Source organism: Symphalangus syndactylus, chromosome 1, assembly GCF_028878055.3.
Source record: "Symphalangus syndactylus isolate Jambi chromosome 1, NHGRI_mSymSyn1-v2.1_pri, whole genome shotgun sequence".
NCBI lineage: Eukaryota > Metazoa > Chordata > Mammalia > Primates > Hylobatidae > Symphalangus > Symphalangus syndactylus.
Window position 1 is genome coordinate 102,012,324 of NC_072423.2, and position 16,112 is coordinate 102,028,435.

General features: G+C 57.1%; 1 protein-coding gene across 3 annotated transcripts in view; it reads left to right on the forward strand.

Annotated features, from left to right (window-relative positions):
- The window catches only part of TOLLIP (toll interacting protein), a 32,480-nt gene extending 16,647 nt beyond the window's left edge, over positions 1–15,833 (forward strand). For 2 of the 3 annotated variants that reach the window (XM_055272354.2, XM_055272357.2), the window contains 4 exons: positions 931–1,113; positions 2,202–2,354; positions 4,166–4,256; positions 12,974–15,833. In XM_055272354.2, the coding sequence (XP_055128329.1) occupies positions 931–1,113; positions 2,202–2,354; positions 4,166–4,256; positions 12,974–13,188 (642 nt within the window). In that variant the 3' untranslated portion in view covers positions 13,189–15,833. The remainder of the gene's footprint in view (positions 1–930; positions 1,114–2,201; positions 2,355–4,165; positions 4,257–12,973) is intronic. The other variant, XM_055272362.2, reaches the window with a different exon arrangement.
- Positions 15,834–16,112: the final 279 nt, after the last annotated feature.

Here is a 16,112-nt window from a genome sequence, read left to right on the forward strand (position 1 = left end):
CGGATCTCATGGTCTACATGTGATGTGGCTCCTTGTGATTGGGAGACACAAGAAAGACAAGTTCCTGTCCCCAAAACCCCACGTACTACGATAGCACAGGCAGGGCTGCTGCCTTCATGAGGGAGGAAAGCAGCCACGTGATGTCTGAATTACGCGCAGCAGGTGTCCTCACTCCCACCTAGAGCAATGATGCACCTCTCCCGGGTCATCATGCTCCAGGGGCAGGTTCACACTCCCTGTCGTGCTCTGGCTCTCAGCTCTGTCCCGGGACCTCCTCCTCTTTCCCTCCTCAGCCGCTTCTGAGGAGGGCATTAGAGAGCGCGCCCTTTACGGTGGCCGAGTGGCAGTCTCAGCTGTGTCTGTGAGCGTTGCAGGTTTCTTTTTTTTTTTTTTTTTTTTTTTTTTGGGACGGAGTCTCGCTCTGTCGCCCAGGCTGGAGTGCAGTGGCGCCCTCTCGGCTCACTGCAAGCTCCGCCTCCCGGGTTCACGCCATTCTCCTGCCTCAGCCTCTCCGAGTAGCTGGGACTACAGGTGCCCGCCACTACGCCCGGCTAATTTTTTTGTATTTTTAGTAGAGACGGGGTTTCACCGTGGTCTCGATCTCCTGACCTCGTGATCCGCCCGCCTCGGCCTCCCAAAGTGCTGGGATTACAAGCGTGAGCCACCGCGCCCGGCGAGCGTTGCAGGTTTCTGCTGTCAAGGACGAGCCATGTGCTTTGTCTCAGAATTGCACGATCATATGTGGCTCACTCTTCTTGCTCCTGGCCTCCTGGGAAGCAGGTCACAGCCGTGTTCAGGCGACTCTGAGTGGCTGTAGTCTATATGTTAGGGAAAGGCCTCATGGAAGGGTTCAGGGAGGCAGACGGCCTAGAGAACCCACCCTTTCCTGATGGTTGGCACCTCCTTTTCCTGACATTCGCTTCATTCCAGGCAAAGTTGGCCAAGAATTACGGCATGACCCGCATGGACCCCTACTGCCGACTGCGCCTGGGCTATGCGGTGTACGAGACGCCCACGGCACACAATGGCGCCAAGAATCCCCGCTGGAATAAGGTCATCCACTGCACGGTGCCCCCAGGCGTGGACTCGTTCTATCTTGAGATCTTCGATGAGGTGAGAGGGACGTGCCAGCTATTATGGAGGCTGCACGTGGCTGAGCATGGCTGCCGTGGGAACACGCCTGCCGACACAGCCTCGTTCCTGGCTGGCTTCGAGGCATGGCTCCCCATCTGGTGTTTCATTGGGTGCATGACAGGGTCCTGCTCTCCCCAAGGAATGTTAAAAAGAGATTGTTTCCAGCTCCTTGAACACCCTTACATCTGGAAACATCCCCAGTGACAAGCATGACCAGGGACAGAGCGTGCACGTGTCCCCTCCGCTGGGCGCACAGGGTCTGGCTGCTCACCAGCAGGTGGGATTTCCACCGAGTGCGGCTGCCTGCTGGGTGGGAAAGCTGTTCTTGGTGGTGCGAGCGGCCGTGACCCTTGAGGGTCCTGAGTCCCATCCGTGGCTGCACCTGCAGCGCTTCTGAAGCAGAGTCAGAAGGTCAGAGGGGATGTGGCGAGGCTGCTGCTCAGTGTGGTCCCGGCACCTCGCACCTGTGGCATTGTGAGGCTAGAGCCTGGGTGGGGGCCGGGGATCAGTGTGGGGCAGTCAGGCCAGCAGACGGCCAGCCCTCCCTGCCTGGGCCCTGCCTTTTCCTCCCGGCTTTTCTCTCCCGGTCCCTACCTGCTTTCCCCTCCCTGGCACTCAGAAGAGTAGAGAGCGCATGGGAAGTGCAGAGTGAGCTGCGGGAGGCAGACCCCATGTCCTTTCCAGTCTGCACCCCGGCTGCTCTGGGGCTTGAGAGGTGGCAGCTGGTGGAGCAAGGATGGGGCCCCGAGGGCTGGGGAGGAGCAGCCAGTGTCCCTGAAGCGGAACTGGAGGAGGACAGCAGCCCAGGGCCCTCGCTTTCCCCAGTCCCAGACCTGGCCCTGGCCCATCCTGGTGGAGAGAGGGAAGGAGAAGCCCCCTACGGAGGCTGATAAACTATCGTGAAGCCTGCGCTGCCCAAGGGGTCTCATCGATGGGGTGCTGGTGCAGGTGGGAGCCCTGTTCCACAGATGAGACAGGGACTCGAGGCAGGCCCACGATGGTGCGGCCTCAGGGGCAGGGCGGCCCCTTCCCTGATGCCAGGGGCCTCTCCCTCTTGTCTCCCCCAGAGAGCCTTCTCCATGGACGACCGCATTGCCTGGACCCACATCACCATCCCGGAGTCCCTGAGGCAGGGCAAGGTGGAGGACAAGTGGTACAGCCTGAGTGGGAGGCAGGGGGACGACAAGGAGGGCATGATCAACCTCGTCATGTCCTATGCGGTGAGCTGCGGGCCTGGGCGGGGCGGGGCGCATCGGGGTATGTTGGAGTACGTCGGGACTGTGCCGCCCCGCAGGCACCCTCGTCTCTTTCCTGTGGGCACTGAGCCCGTAAAACAGCAGGGCTCACGTTCTGAGGACAGAGGGCAGGAGCCCTGGGTGGTTTGGTGGCGGAGAGGGGCTGCCCCGCCCACTGCTCCTGCCCATGTTGTCTGTCTGGAGAAACAGCATCGGGATTGTTTGTGTTCCTAAGATGGGCCCACCCTTTGTGGTGGTCTCCACTGTAGGCCCCTGTGTCCTTGGAGGCCCACCACAGCCCTTCCAAGCTCTTCCCTTAGCGTCCAGCTGAGCAGCCCTCCAGGGTCTGAGATACAGCCCTGGGCCCTGCAGGACACCAGGCTCCTCCCCACAGGGCAGGCACTGGCTGGGGTGTGGCAGGGCATGCCTGGAGATGTGGGGGAAGCCTGGGGGCTGCTGTGCTCGGGGTCAGGAAGTCGAGGCCTGGCTGTGGGGCCAGCACGTCAGCGCCCTGGCTCCCAGCTGTCTCCATCCTCAGGGCACCTGCAGCTCCTGGGGGTGTCAGGAGGGCCAGTTAGAGGCTCCAGGACGTGCAGAGCTCCTGCTCTCTCGTCTGTATTATCAACCACGGGATTTTTTAGGTTGTTGTTGCTGAAAAATGATGCTGTGGGAAATGCCAGGCAGATGTGACAGCAGAGAGGGTGCAGCAGGGAGCTGCTTTTCTGGGCTATCTTGGCTCCTCCCACCCCCTTTTTGTTAACGCTGGGATATTTTAAAGCATGTCCCGGCCATGAGTGACCATGTGTAAATGTCGCATGACACATCTTTAACAGACGCTTTCATACAAACACAGAACCATCATGATGCTCCAGTGACTTTACCTGCAGTTGACAGTTTTGAACTCAGAGGAGACAGCAGTGCAGTGACTTATCCGCAGTTGACAGTTTTGAACTCAGAGCACACAGCAGTGCAGTGACTTATCCACAGTTGACAGTTTTGAACTCAGAGGAGACAGCAGTGCAGTGACTTACCTGCAGTTGACAGTTTTGAACTCAGAGGAGACAGCAGTGCAGTGACTTATCCGCAGTTGACAGTTTTGAACTCAGAGGCAGCAGCGGTGCAGTGACTTATCCGCAGTTGACAGTTTTGAACTCAGAGGCGGCAGCGGTGCAGTGACCTATCCACAGTTGACAGTTTTAGACTCAGAGGAGACAGCAGTGCAGTGACTTATCTGCAGTTGACAGTTTTGAACTCAGAGACAACAGCAGTGCAGTGACTTATCCGCAGTTGACAGTTTTAAACTCAGAGACGACAGCAGTGCAGTGACTTACCTGCAGTTGACAGTTTTGAACTAAACTCAGAGACAGCAGCAGTGCAGTGACTTATCCGCAGTGGACAGTTTTGAACTCAGAGTTGACAGCAGTGCAGTGACTTACGTGAAGTTGACACTTTCGAACTCAGACACCACAGCAGTGCAGTGTGGTTCCCCCCAGGCCGACTCGACACCTACACTGGGATGTCCCTCCTGTCACCATCCTCTCTCGGTCACATCTCAGTGAGAGGGGGGTCTGTAAGCCCGAGCCATGTCACCTCCTGGATTTTAGGAGGTGGTGCGGGGGTGGGAGCGGGGCGCGGCATCCCCTGTGCCCTCGGCGCTCACATCTGCTCTCAGGGCTGGTGTGGGGAGGGCGATTCTGGGCTGCCGTGGGGAGGGCGATCGTGGGGAGGGCGATTCCCGAGGTTCTGATGGGTGGATGTTCCTCCTTGACCCCGGGACCATCTCTGCTGCATTTCAGCTGCTGCCAGCTGCCATGGTGATGCCACCCCAGCCCGTGGTCCTGATGCCAACGGTGTACCAGCAGGGCGTCGGCTACGTGCCCATCACAGGTGCGTGTGCCCCCTCCCCAGGTGCCTCTCCCCTGGTAGAAACCCCAGGGCCTAGGGCAGGTGCAGGAGGAGGGAACGGGGCTTAGAGCGCCGGGGTGGGGACGTCATCCATTCTAGAATCCTGCAGACATGCTGACTGCACGCAGATCCTTTCAGGCCAGGGAGCCAAGGGTTATGTTGGAATTTTGTTTGCATATCTAGAAGATAGAATTTTTTTTTTTTTCTAATTGTTGGCAGAAATGAGGTGAGTTGAAATTTTCAGAGATGTGGAAATGTGACTTTGAAACCCCATTGTGCCCAGCTCTGTGCAGGAGAACCTCACGCCCCTGTCAGGTTATGCATGCTCTGCACTGCGCCGCTGTGTCCAAACCTCACACCCGTCGGGTGACGCGTGCCCTGCACTGCCCCGTTGTGTCCGAACCTCATGCTCCTGTCGGGTGACGCGTGCTCTCTACTGCACCGTTGGGTCCGTTGTCGTGTGTCACTGTTATGAGTGAGCAGCCTGTGGCTGCAGCAACACCAAGCTGGGATGTCGCTTTTTCATGCTGTTGCGTTTTCAGTCCAGCTGTGGCTGTTGCAGCAGCTGGTGCAAAGCTGGCCCCCACCATGGACGGGCCCAGCCGTCTTTAGCAGGAGAGGAGACCGTAGCCTCGGAGAGGAGGTGCTCCCCTGGTTCTTCTCCTGAGGTAGCCTCTGTCTTGTTCCGGGGAGCTGGTGTCCAGGCAGAGCACTGGTCCCTCTGCACGGAGGGGTGGAGGCCAGAGGCCCAGGCCATGGAAGTGGCCAAGTTGCGGGCAGGGCACTGGGGATGCGTGGTGGTGGTGGGGGAGGTGGTGTTGGGGGAGGTGGTGTTAGGGGAGGGTCTTGGGGCTGCTTGTGCTCAGGGGCTGCTTTGGGGTTGGGGCGGGACAGAGCTGCTGGCAGGGGAGAGTGCTGTGAGGCCGGTGCTGGTGTCCAGCCCAGCTGGAGTGGACAGGCCTGGTCAGCACCCCAGTCCCGCCAGCATCCCGCACAGATGCAGAAAGGCCACCTTGGGAGTCAGGACCTCGCCCTAGACCCACCTGATGTGGCCTGAAACCCAGCCTGATGATGGGAAGGAGGAGACGGCGCTGGGAGACTCTGGGCTGTCCACTGGTGTTCAGGACATTCTCTGACAAAACTGCTTGTGAGAACAGCATGGCCTCGCCCTCACTTGCTCACATTACAGACTCTGTTTCCATGTAAAGCCGCCTGCGCAGGTGCCAGGGCTGCCTTTCTCCAGAGCAAAGAGCAGAGCCTATGTCTGAGCAGGGCCTCTGTGGTGTCCAGTGTCTTAGAAAACCATCAGCCCGGGGCCGGGCGCGGTGGCTCACGCCTGTAATCCCAGCACTTTGGGAGGCCGAGGTGGGCGGATCATGAGGTCAGGAGATCAAGACCATCCTGGCCAACACGGTGAAACCCCGTCTCTACTAAAAATACAAACAAATTAGCTGGGCGTGGTGGTGGGCACCTGTAGTCCCAGCTGCTCGGGAGGCTGAGGCAGGAGAATGGTGTGAACCCGGGAGGTGGAGCTTGCAGTGAGCCAAGATTGCACCATTGCACTCCAGCCTGGGCGACAGAACGAGACTCCATCTCAAAAAAAAAAAAGAAAACCACCAGCTCAGCAGAGGCAGCACCTGCGCCCCGTCACCAAGGAAAGAATGCTTCATAGGAAGTGACCAGAGGTGAGCCAGGAACACAGAAGCAGCCTTGAGGCGTTCAGAGTTAGAGGAGGGCGGGCATCTGGGTAAGCAGAAGAGCCATCACCTTGGCAGAGAAATGGGGGCGAGCATGGGAGCCCCGCAGCTGTTCCTGAGCCTGGAGCCTGGCCAGGGGAGCTCTGCTGCCCTGGGGGCCCTGATGCACCCTGGGTGCCCCACAGAGTGGCTCCCGGGGGGTTCTGGTTTGTAACTGGGACAGCCCAGAGCCGCCGTCGTGGGGTCGGAGTGCCTTCTGTGGTGTGCAGTTCATGGGGCTGGTGAAGTTCCGTCTGGTTGTCCTGAGTTGGAGGCAGATGGGCAACATGAAAGAACAGAGACCCAGGCCCTCCAGCATCCTGAGGCTGGAAGTCTAAGCCCCGGTAGGCAGGGCCACTCACTCGCCAAGGCTGTGGGGAGGATCCTTCTTGTCTCCTCCAGCTTCTGGGCCGGGCGCTCTGTGGCTGTCTCCTCCTCCTCCTGTGAGGACCCCCGTCCGTGGATCGAGGGCCCACCCACCCTAGCATGCCCTCGTCCTCACCTGCTCACATCTGCAGAGACTCTGTCTAAGACCCCCCACGAAGGCTGGGGTTAGGACTCGGCCTGTCTCTTTGGGGGGTGCAGTTCCATCAACTGGATACAGCACCAGGGTGTATCTGGCTGAAAGAGCATTCAGATGACAGATAACATTGATTGACTTACCTCTTTCTGGTTCCTATCCCTAATTCTCTTTGTAGATGCCTTTCAAGTTTGCTCTAAAAGGTTTATTTTAGGAAAGGCTAGACAAACTTTGAAATTTTCTTTTGATAGACATTGTAAATTTTGAAACAGCCCCACACTTCATAGAAAAGTTCCCAAGGAGATGCAGGAACATCTGCCAGAGCCTGTGAGGACTCGTCCACCTGACGCCCCACCGGAGCCCCCAGCCCCATGCTCAGGCATGCGTTTCCCATAAGCAGGGGCGTCCCTGGCACAGGACGGCCATCTAGATGAAGCTGACACTGACACGTTGGGGCTGTCCCCTGCTTGGAGCCCATCTGAGTCCACAGCATCCAGGCCGGGGTCACTGGCCCTCCATGGCCTTGCCTCCCTTGGCCTGGAGGGGTCCCCATCTTGCTCCTAGGGTGTGCTCTGGTCAGGGACCTGGTGGGGCTGCTGACGTAGCCTTGCAGGGTAGGGCTGAGTTTCCCGGGGGCTGCTGGCAGGGCCCCCGCATTTTACCCAGGCAGATTCCACCACCGCAGATTCCACCCAGCGCAGGTTTACCCAGCGCAGGGCTAGTGGTGTGACTTGCTCACCCCTCACGGTGGGCTCTGCCTGGCTGCTCCCTGGGAACTAAAATATGTCCTGTGTGGGAGGCACCCCAGGACCACGTGAAGATCCCGCCCTTGTCAGCCCCTGAGTTTATCTGACTTCCCCAGCAATGTGGATTTACAATTTCCTATTTTATTTTATTTATTTATTTTAATTATACTTTAAGTTCTAGGGTACATGTGCACAACGTGCAGGTTTGTTACATATGTATCCATGTGCCATGTTGGTGTGCTGCACCCATTAACTCGTCATTTAACATTAGATATTTCTAAACAATTTCCTGTTTTATTTATTTATTTATTTTAATTATACTTTAAGTTCTAGGGTACATGTGCACAACTTGCAGGTTTGTTACATATGTATCCATGTGCCACTTTGGTGTGCTGCACCCATTAACTCGTCATTTAACATTAGGTATTTCTCCTAAACAATTTGCTATTTTTTTCCTTGGGTCAGAATCCCTTACGAATGTTATTTTTTCACTCAAATTATTCCAGATTGGCCAGAGGGAGCCCCCTCAGGCGGGATCTTTGTTCCTTGGCCTCCTCCGATCCTTCCCTGGGCCCCTCCCCGCTTCCTGGCACTGCAGGAAGCCCCAGGCTGTCTGCATTTCCGGCCTTAGCCCTGGCATTAGCTGTTTCTCCCAGGAGTCCTGGTTCCCATTAGGAGAGCATTGCTTTTTAGGAGCCTTTGAAGTATTTTTTAATTATCCTAACAGTACTGTAGAGTGTGAATAAGGCACCCTTCTTCACTGGAAGCCGATGCCCTAATTTTCCTCTGAGTACCTGTGATCACAGCCCATCCTCCCGGCAGCCACTGCCATCTGAAGGGTGAAGTCTGCGGAGACTTGGAGAGGCTGGCGGCTGCGTGCTCAGGGCGTCTTGGGCTGACTGGGCAAGCACGGTGGATTCACACCAGGGTTTTCTTCTCAGAAGTGTAATCTCAAAGTGCATCTTGGCCAGAGCATGTGTGTCGCCCACAGCTTCAACTGTTTATGACTCACATAGTGCAGAAGCCTGTGCCGCGTGCTCTGCCTGGCTGTGCGGTGCTGGCTGCGTGGCTTCGGGCCTGTGTGCATGCACAATGGCCTGGCCAAGCCCTCTGGTGAGACAGGGCTGCTGGAGCAGGCCAGGAAAGGAGAGCCCGGCTTCTCAGGGCCCTGCTTCTCACCAGCCCCTTCAGCCACTCGTTCATGCAGCTGTCGCCTGCTGAGCGCTGCCCAGAGACCCCCGCACAGGGTGCAGGTCTCAGGGGCTTACTGTGCACAGTGAGGCCCTGAGAGCCTCCCGTGGTGTCTGAGCCCAGCTGCCACCTCTATGGAGAGTGCAAGCTGGAGACTGAGGGCTGAACGCTGGCTGAGCCCTCACAAGGACCGTCCACTTTCCTCAGTGAAAAACCAGAGTCCCCCACAAAGCAACTCAGAAGCCGGGGGCGCTGAGGTCAGACTGTCTCCTTCACAAAAATAAAGTGTGACCACAACAGTGAGGAAGGGAGGCTGGGACACAAAGCACAGCTTGATTATTAAAGCTTTTATGCCACGATCATGGCCCGAAGAGAACAGTTTAAGTTTCGATTTTTTTAAAACAAAGTATTATTTTGATTACCAAGTTAGATACTTTACAGATTTCAAATAATTAATGGTAGGCATCATGTGGTTATAGGGGGATTTTTAGCCTCAATTTTAAGGAAACATCTAGGCGTGAAGCATCTGGAGACCGCGTGGCCTCATGAAGCACGTTCTCTTCCATGGAGCTGCAGAGTGGACAGAGACTGCCAGGCTGGCAACAGCAGCCAACTGCTCAATTTTCCGTGCGTTCTTCGTGCGTGAGAGACCAGCGTGGGCGCCACTGGGCCTCAGCCCTGCCTGCACTGTCCCTCCAGCTGTCCCTGGCACAGAGGGGCACTCGGGCTGCAGCCACTGCCAGGGGTCTGCCCTGAGGGTCCCCACGAGACTGACAGGCGCTGAGGTGGAAGGTGGTGCCGGCTGCGCTGTCCTCTGGGGACCTCCTCGCTTTCCGTCCTCCTGTTGCTTTCCACCTCCTTCTGCCTGGTGGTGGGAGGATAATCGGCGTGGAAAGTGGGGTGTCCAGCACCTCCCCAGCCCGGCCCTGGACAGGCAGCCTCAGGGTGTGCATCAGCTCATTCTGCGCTCACCGTGGCTGCAGCTGCCAGTTGACACTGTTTCCATCTGTTCCCTTGTGCGCCTCCATTTCACACGGGCCTGGAGTACTTTTCTCTGCTGCCCCTACGTCCTCACCGGCGCAATCCCTCCCGTCATCCTGGCCTGCGTCTCTGTGGGCACAACCCCCACTGGTTTCTGTGGAGCCGACCAGACTGTGACATGAATGCCTGTCCACAAAGTATGAAAGCAAAGCTAAACATGCAGGTGGATGCCTGCTGCTGGGATGGACAAGAGGGAGGTCCATAGAGAACGTGCACGCAGTGGCACCATGCACGGGAACAGCCAGCGTTCACAGCACTTGTGAGTTCCAGAGAGGGCCAGCCAAGGCCTCACCCAGTGGCCCAGGCATGCTTCTCCTCACACATGGAATTCCAGGGAACAGGGAACAGCCAGCGTTCACAGCGCCTGTGAGTTCCAGAGAGGGCCAGCCAAGGGCTCACCCGACCGCCCAAGCCTGCTTCCCCTCGCACGTGGAATTCCAGCAAACGGGGAGTTTGCAGCTGAGCAGCACATGCCATTTAAAATACAAAATGGTTCCATTCAAAATGAGAATTGATGCTTAAAAGTTTCCCAAACTGTCACATGGAACTCTCTGCTGTTGTGTTTATTAACCCGCTAACTTGGTCGCTTTGAAACAAAGAATCATGTAGGTTTTCTTGTTTGTGATACACTCTGTGGAGTGAGAAGCAGCAACAAGCCTTGGGAGTTCCGGAACAGTCTCTGAGCTGGATGGTCGTCCCCACCTGCTCTTTGGATGTCTTTCCACTGTCGTGCGAGACGTCTGGGGCCCAGGGCCACATGCCTTCAGCTTGAGCAGGGCCGATGCTCCCCTTCCCACCGGCAGCCGGGAGTTACCATGCTGCGTAGTCTGAGGTCAGGGCCTTCTCGGAGCAATTTTTCCTGAATGGAAAAGGGACAGGTTTTGGTTTTCCCGGGTACCGTTGTGTTTGTCAGTAGAGAATTTGATTTTGCCGAGATATGACAGCAGATTCATGCAGCGTGAAGAATGTGAGGTGGGGCCTGTCCTGTGCTGCACATCCGTCCGCGTGGGTGCAGGTGGCTGGTGGGGCTGAGCGCGGCAGACGGCAGGGACACAGCAAAGCCGCCCATCACTCCTCCCAGGGCCACTACAGGTGGGGTCTGGGCTGCCCCGGGCTCCCATGGCGTCCTCTCTGCCCACGTTTTGGGGACTTTGCTCTCCGCCAGGCCCGAGAGCTCCTGGTCTGTCCTCCTGAAGTCCCCAGGCAGCCCTGACACGGTACACTCACCGTTCCTGGAGGGCTGGATGGACACATCCACGCTTGGTAACCAGGATGGGTCAGGCTCAGGCCAGGCACACGGCCTCTGCCTTGCAGGAAGGAGGGGAGTGAGCCAGGCCACTGCCCCTCAGCCCACACTGTGGAAGCACTCACCTCTTCCCCTGGGGGTGCCTGGTCCCCGAGCGAGTGTGTTGGGGCCGTGCTGTCGGGACTCACTTGAGGGCCAGTCAGCACCGCATCCCCTCATTGTCAGCAGAGCAGGTTTCTCGGGCACCCCAGGCCGTGACGTCACAGCATCGCAGTCACCGTCGTCGATTTTGCAGCAATTCCCCTCCTCCCATCCCTTTTCCATCAGACTGGTAAAGGCTGGAGAGAGTGGGAGTGTGATGCCTCCGTTCCTCATGTTGCCACACTATGGGGAGCCGTGTGGGCAGGGACAGGTGACAGCTGAGCTCCGTTCCTCATGTTGCCATGCTGTGGGGAGCCGTGTGGGCAGGGACAGGTGATGGCCGAGCTCCTGCCCGCCTGCCGGCCGGGGTGCCTAGAAAGCCACGGGGGTCCCAGGGGTCCCTCCAGGACAGGCAGCGCCCGAGCCTTTGTCCTGTTTGAGGAAGAAGAAAGGGTGGTGAGGGTGGCCACGTCCCCACCTGGCCATGGTTCGGTTCATTTTCCCTCATTGCCGAAAGGCTGATCAGCGTGGGGTTGATGCTTCCCCAGTGAGGTGAGGTGTCCAGTGGCCAGGACAAGAGGCAGGTGTGGGTGTGGAGGAAAGGTGGGCCTGGCCCTGAGAGAGCCGAGAAGTGGAGGAGGCAGGGGTGAATGTGGAGGAAGAGTTGGCCTGGCCTGGAAGGAGCCGGGAAGTGGAGGAGGTAAGGGTGGGTGTGGAGGAAGAGTTGGCCTGGCCTGGAAGGAGCTGGGAAGCGGCGGCCTTCTTTGCTGAGGAGCCCTGGCCTTTGCAGCAGGTGCTGGGGGCTCGGCAGCAAGCCCCGTCCGCTCCGTTTCCACCCCTGCAGGTCCTTGTTGCTGGTGTTGGTTCAGGCCAGGGTTGAAGTGGCTTCTGCTGCCTTTAGGATCCTCCAAGTATAGAAAGGAACAAAAGTCCTATCCTAAGATTGGGGCTCTAGTGCTCCAGTGAGCCTAGCTGGGAGATCATTTGTGCTTTTAAAGGTGAATGAACGGGTGAGCGGTGAGCCCTTGAACTGCTGCAGCTGCTGCTGCAGCTGCTGCTGCAGGAGGAGCTCTGTGCCTCGCTGGTCGCCAAGCCCCGCGTACATTGCCTGTGCTCTGTGCCTCGCTGATCACCGAGCCCTGCGTGCGCTGCCTGTGCTCAGGGTTGCTCGTGGTTTTAGGGAGCGGCCACCAGGCTGGGAGGCGAGTCTTAAGTCCGGCCACACCGTGCCTTCAGGGGTGCGTGCGCTGCAGTGGCTGAACCGCTGTGCAGCTCCTGCTCGATAGATTGCATCTCAGTGTGTCCTGCCGCATCAGACACGGGGCGAGGGGCCTGCGTAGCTGTGGGGTGGAGATGCCAGGAACCCTGGACGGTGGCCCCAGTGCACTGAGGGTCCGCTGTGCACCGCACCTGCTTCCCGACTTGTTTGAGTTTTGTGAGCATTTACTTGGTGTAGTTGGTATGTGTGTGTGTGGTTGTCATTCTGGGCATCGGCTGCAGCTTTGCTGAGGTCTTCAGTGCCTGTGGTGATTGTTCCCCACCAGCACACAGTTTAGTGACACACTTGCCACGCTGCAAAAGCATCTTCTAGAATGCCTGATAAAGGAAGAGGCTCAGACCCTGCAGTGTTTGGATCAGCGGGCGTGACATTCCGTGTAGTCCGTCCCCAGATGAAGAGGACTCTGTGAGCCCACTGGTCAGTGAAGATGAGCGCGTGCAGTGCAAATTTACGAGTTCTGAAGGGATCAAAACACTACCCCCAGCCTGCTAGTTATAAAACAGACTCAGGTGAGATTTGAAAGAAAGATCAAACTTTGATTTTTGTACGGAAGGAAGATGAGTTAGTGAAGGAGGCGTCACAGAGGGCCCTGCCCACCTGCCCCGTGGCTGTGCCTGGGGTTGCTGTTTGGAGGTTTGCGTTTCCAGGGTGTCTTGCGGGACTGGTGTTTGCTGAGACCCGAGGTGGCCCCTCCCTCAGGGAGGCCGGTGGGATGCGTTGTTTTCTTCCTTCAGCAGGAGCTAGTGTGGTACTTCTGGAACCTTCCGACATTTTTACCAAACTTGATCTTTGCTTCCAGGGATGCCCGCTGTCTGCAGCCCCGGCATGGTGCCCGTGGCCCTGCCCCCGGCTGCCGTGAACGCCCAGCCCCGCTGTAGCGAGGAGGACCTGAAAGCCATCCAGGACATGTTCCCCAACATGGACCAGGAGGTGATCCGCTCCGTGCTGGAAGCCCAGCGAGGGAACAAGGACGCCGCCATCAACTCCCTGCTGCAGATGGGGGAGGAGCCGTAGAGCCTCTGCCTCGCTGCCATGTCGCCCCAGCTCTTTGGACACGCCGACCCGGCGCTCCCCAAGGAATGCTGTCCAACAAGATTCCCGTAAAAGAGCACCCGTGTCGCCCCCTCCCGTGGACATCTGTGCCGCTGCGTCCACACCTGTTCTTGGGTGCATGTGGGTTTTCGGTTCCTGGCGGCCCAGGATGGGGCGGGGGCTCCCCTCGCATCTCGTGTTGGGAGGTCTCAGCGCGCTCTCCTGTCCCTGGGACGTGCGTCTTCCCTGCTCATGCCGTTCTGGAAAATGTTGTTGCTATAGAGAGCAGCTGCTTCTGCCAGGGTGTTGGAGGTGGTGGAGCGCCTTCTGATTCCATTCATGGCATTTTGTGATGTGATGTAATTGGAATAGAGCTGTTGATTTAAGGCACACACAATCCCTCACACTGATTTGTGGGTTTTTTTTAGAACTTCCCAGCTGAAAACTCATGCCCTTGCCCTAATGCGCTTTGCTGTGAGCCTGGCCCCTGCCCAGGGCTTGGGTCTGGTGAGCTGAGCCGCTTCCTATGGATGTTGTGGGGCCAGCCTCTGGCCTGGCTCACCTGGCCACTGTCCAGCCAGCCTTGTGACAGACTCTGGCGTGAAGGCAGAATGAACCCACACCTGGCGTGAGGAAGGGAGCCTGGCACGGTTGGCCGGGCTCTGCCTGATTGCCAGCCAGCAGGCATCTGAAGCTGGGTCCTTCGCCCGCCGGAGGCTGCCGTCTGTCTCCTGCTGCGCTCGTGCCAGCTCCGTGGGTGTCCTCCCAGGGGGCTTCTCTTCTCAACAGGCCTTGCAAGGCTGGAGTGGGGGGCAATAGAGGCAGCACCGTGCATGATTCTGAGAGGGTGTGGCGGCACGGCCAGCCAACTGCTGACAGCTTGGGAGCTGCTGTGCCCGGGACCTGGGTGCAGCGTGGGCGAGGAAAGCCTGGCAAGTGTGGCCCTGTAAAAGCTTTCTGAGGTGGGAGGCGCTTGCTCACCTCTGACTGCCTGGTCGCCGTGTGCAGCATCGTGGCTCACAGGACAGATTTTAGGTGACACCTGGTTATGAAAGTCAGAAATTTGAGAAGCTTCTTAGAAATGATGCACTTTAAATAATCCGCATGCCATCAAGACTCCTGCATGTCTGGTGTTTGTGGTTCAAATGTCTGCCCCCAGCCTTCGGATGTAAACCCACTGATACGGACAGAGAGAGAATGCCCACAAGTGGGTCTTCTGTGGAAGATGCAGGAGGAGGAAGTGAGTGCTTACATTTTAGTCTTTTTCTCCCTCGAAAAAATAGGTTAAGTTTCAGTGCCAGCTAGAAAATACTGCTTTCTGCCACCGATTGGGGGTGGTTTTTGTCAAATATACTGTTGATAAATATTTATTTTTGTAAACTTGAAGTGTGTGGTGGCCGTGGGGGAGGGACATGCTGGCAGCAGGTGCCTTCTTCAGCCGTGGGTCCTAAAGGCCTTTGATCCCGTGAAGAAGAAAGACATGGTATTTGTTCAGCAGACGCCGACCACTCAGACGGAGGGGCCCCTGGGATTCCCTGTCTCAGATGGCTTGGTCTTATGCCTGTGTAGATTTCTTCTCCATTGGGAATGAAGGTGTCAGGTGGGACTGGAACGTTCTAGATGATATGTTTCGTGATACTAACAACTCTAACCCAGGACAGACCACAAGCCACACTTGGAGGCCTCACTGTGCTGGGGCTTCAGCATCCAGGCGCCCAGGTGTGGCCACCAGCACCGGTTTCTGCCTTCGCGTTGCTGGGGTGCAGTGAGACTGCAACATGCATGCCCATGTGGCTCTGTGGGTGTCTCCTAGAGAGGACGTGGCCCCTGCTGCCAGCCCCTGAGCAGCCCGTGTGGGGGCCCGCCTCACTGGAGGGAGAGCAACCCTTTGCCGATGACCACGCTTGCTGCCATCTCTTAGTTTTCTTTTTCACGAGCGCTTTATTTTTTTAATAGACAAATCACATTTTGTAAGGCCTTTAATAAGATTCTTCTTTCCTTCATTTTATGCTTTATTTCCTGTTTGAAGGCTTACTGTAGAAGCGGCTTACTGTAGAAGCAGCTTGCTGAGCCCCTCCGAGCGGTCCCCAGAATTAGCTGGTTCACACCCCCCACCCTCCCCCACCCCTGACCCTGCCTGTGTCAGGTGTGGATGAGGTCGTCAGACTCAGAAGGACAGGCTTGTCCACCAGCTCACAAGGGGAGGCTGCAGCGGGTTTGGGAGCTGGGTTTAGGCCCCTGGTGTCTGAGAGCCGGGGCCTTGCCAGGCCTCTGCTGCTCCTGCTCCTGGGTTTGAAGATGCAGGCCGATCGCCAGCTCCGTGGCAGCAGTCACTAAGGACAGCCTGCCTGTGCTATCTCGGAGCCTAAGGCGGGGCTCCGGAGATAGAAGACAGGTCGCCGGAGGTTCCCCCCTCCTCTCCTCTCCCCTCTGCAGATGCTCCCTGGGCGTTGCCCTGCAGGGTGCCGGCAGGAGTGGTCTCAGAACGTGCGCTTCTGATTATTTTACTGGGGTCCATTGTCCAGATTTTTCTTTGATTGTAAAACATATTTTTACTTTTTAGCCTTCTAATTTAATAAATGATCCATATAAAAATAGAGAAATAAAGTCCTTTAAGGGAAGGTTTACCATGTTTGTTCCCGAGTATTTTTTAACTTAATTCACAATATGCAGGAGTAACGAATCAGTCAGAAGCGGAGTTCAGTCGTTAGGAACCATACACCTTCAGACCTAGCCTGGCCTTTGTTTCCCAGATTGAATTAGAGGAGGGAAGTCCCGGGTACTCCTCCCTCAACAGTAGCAGTGGTTGTGGGTCTGCTCTTCCCATCCAGGCACCCTCTCCCCGCTGGGTGGTTCTGTTGTGCCTTTCCATTTCCAGGCCATTTCCATCTGGGAGTGAGCGTGGA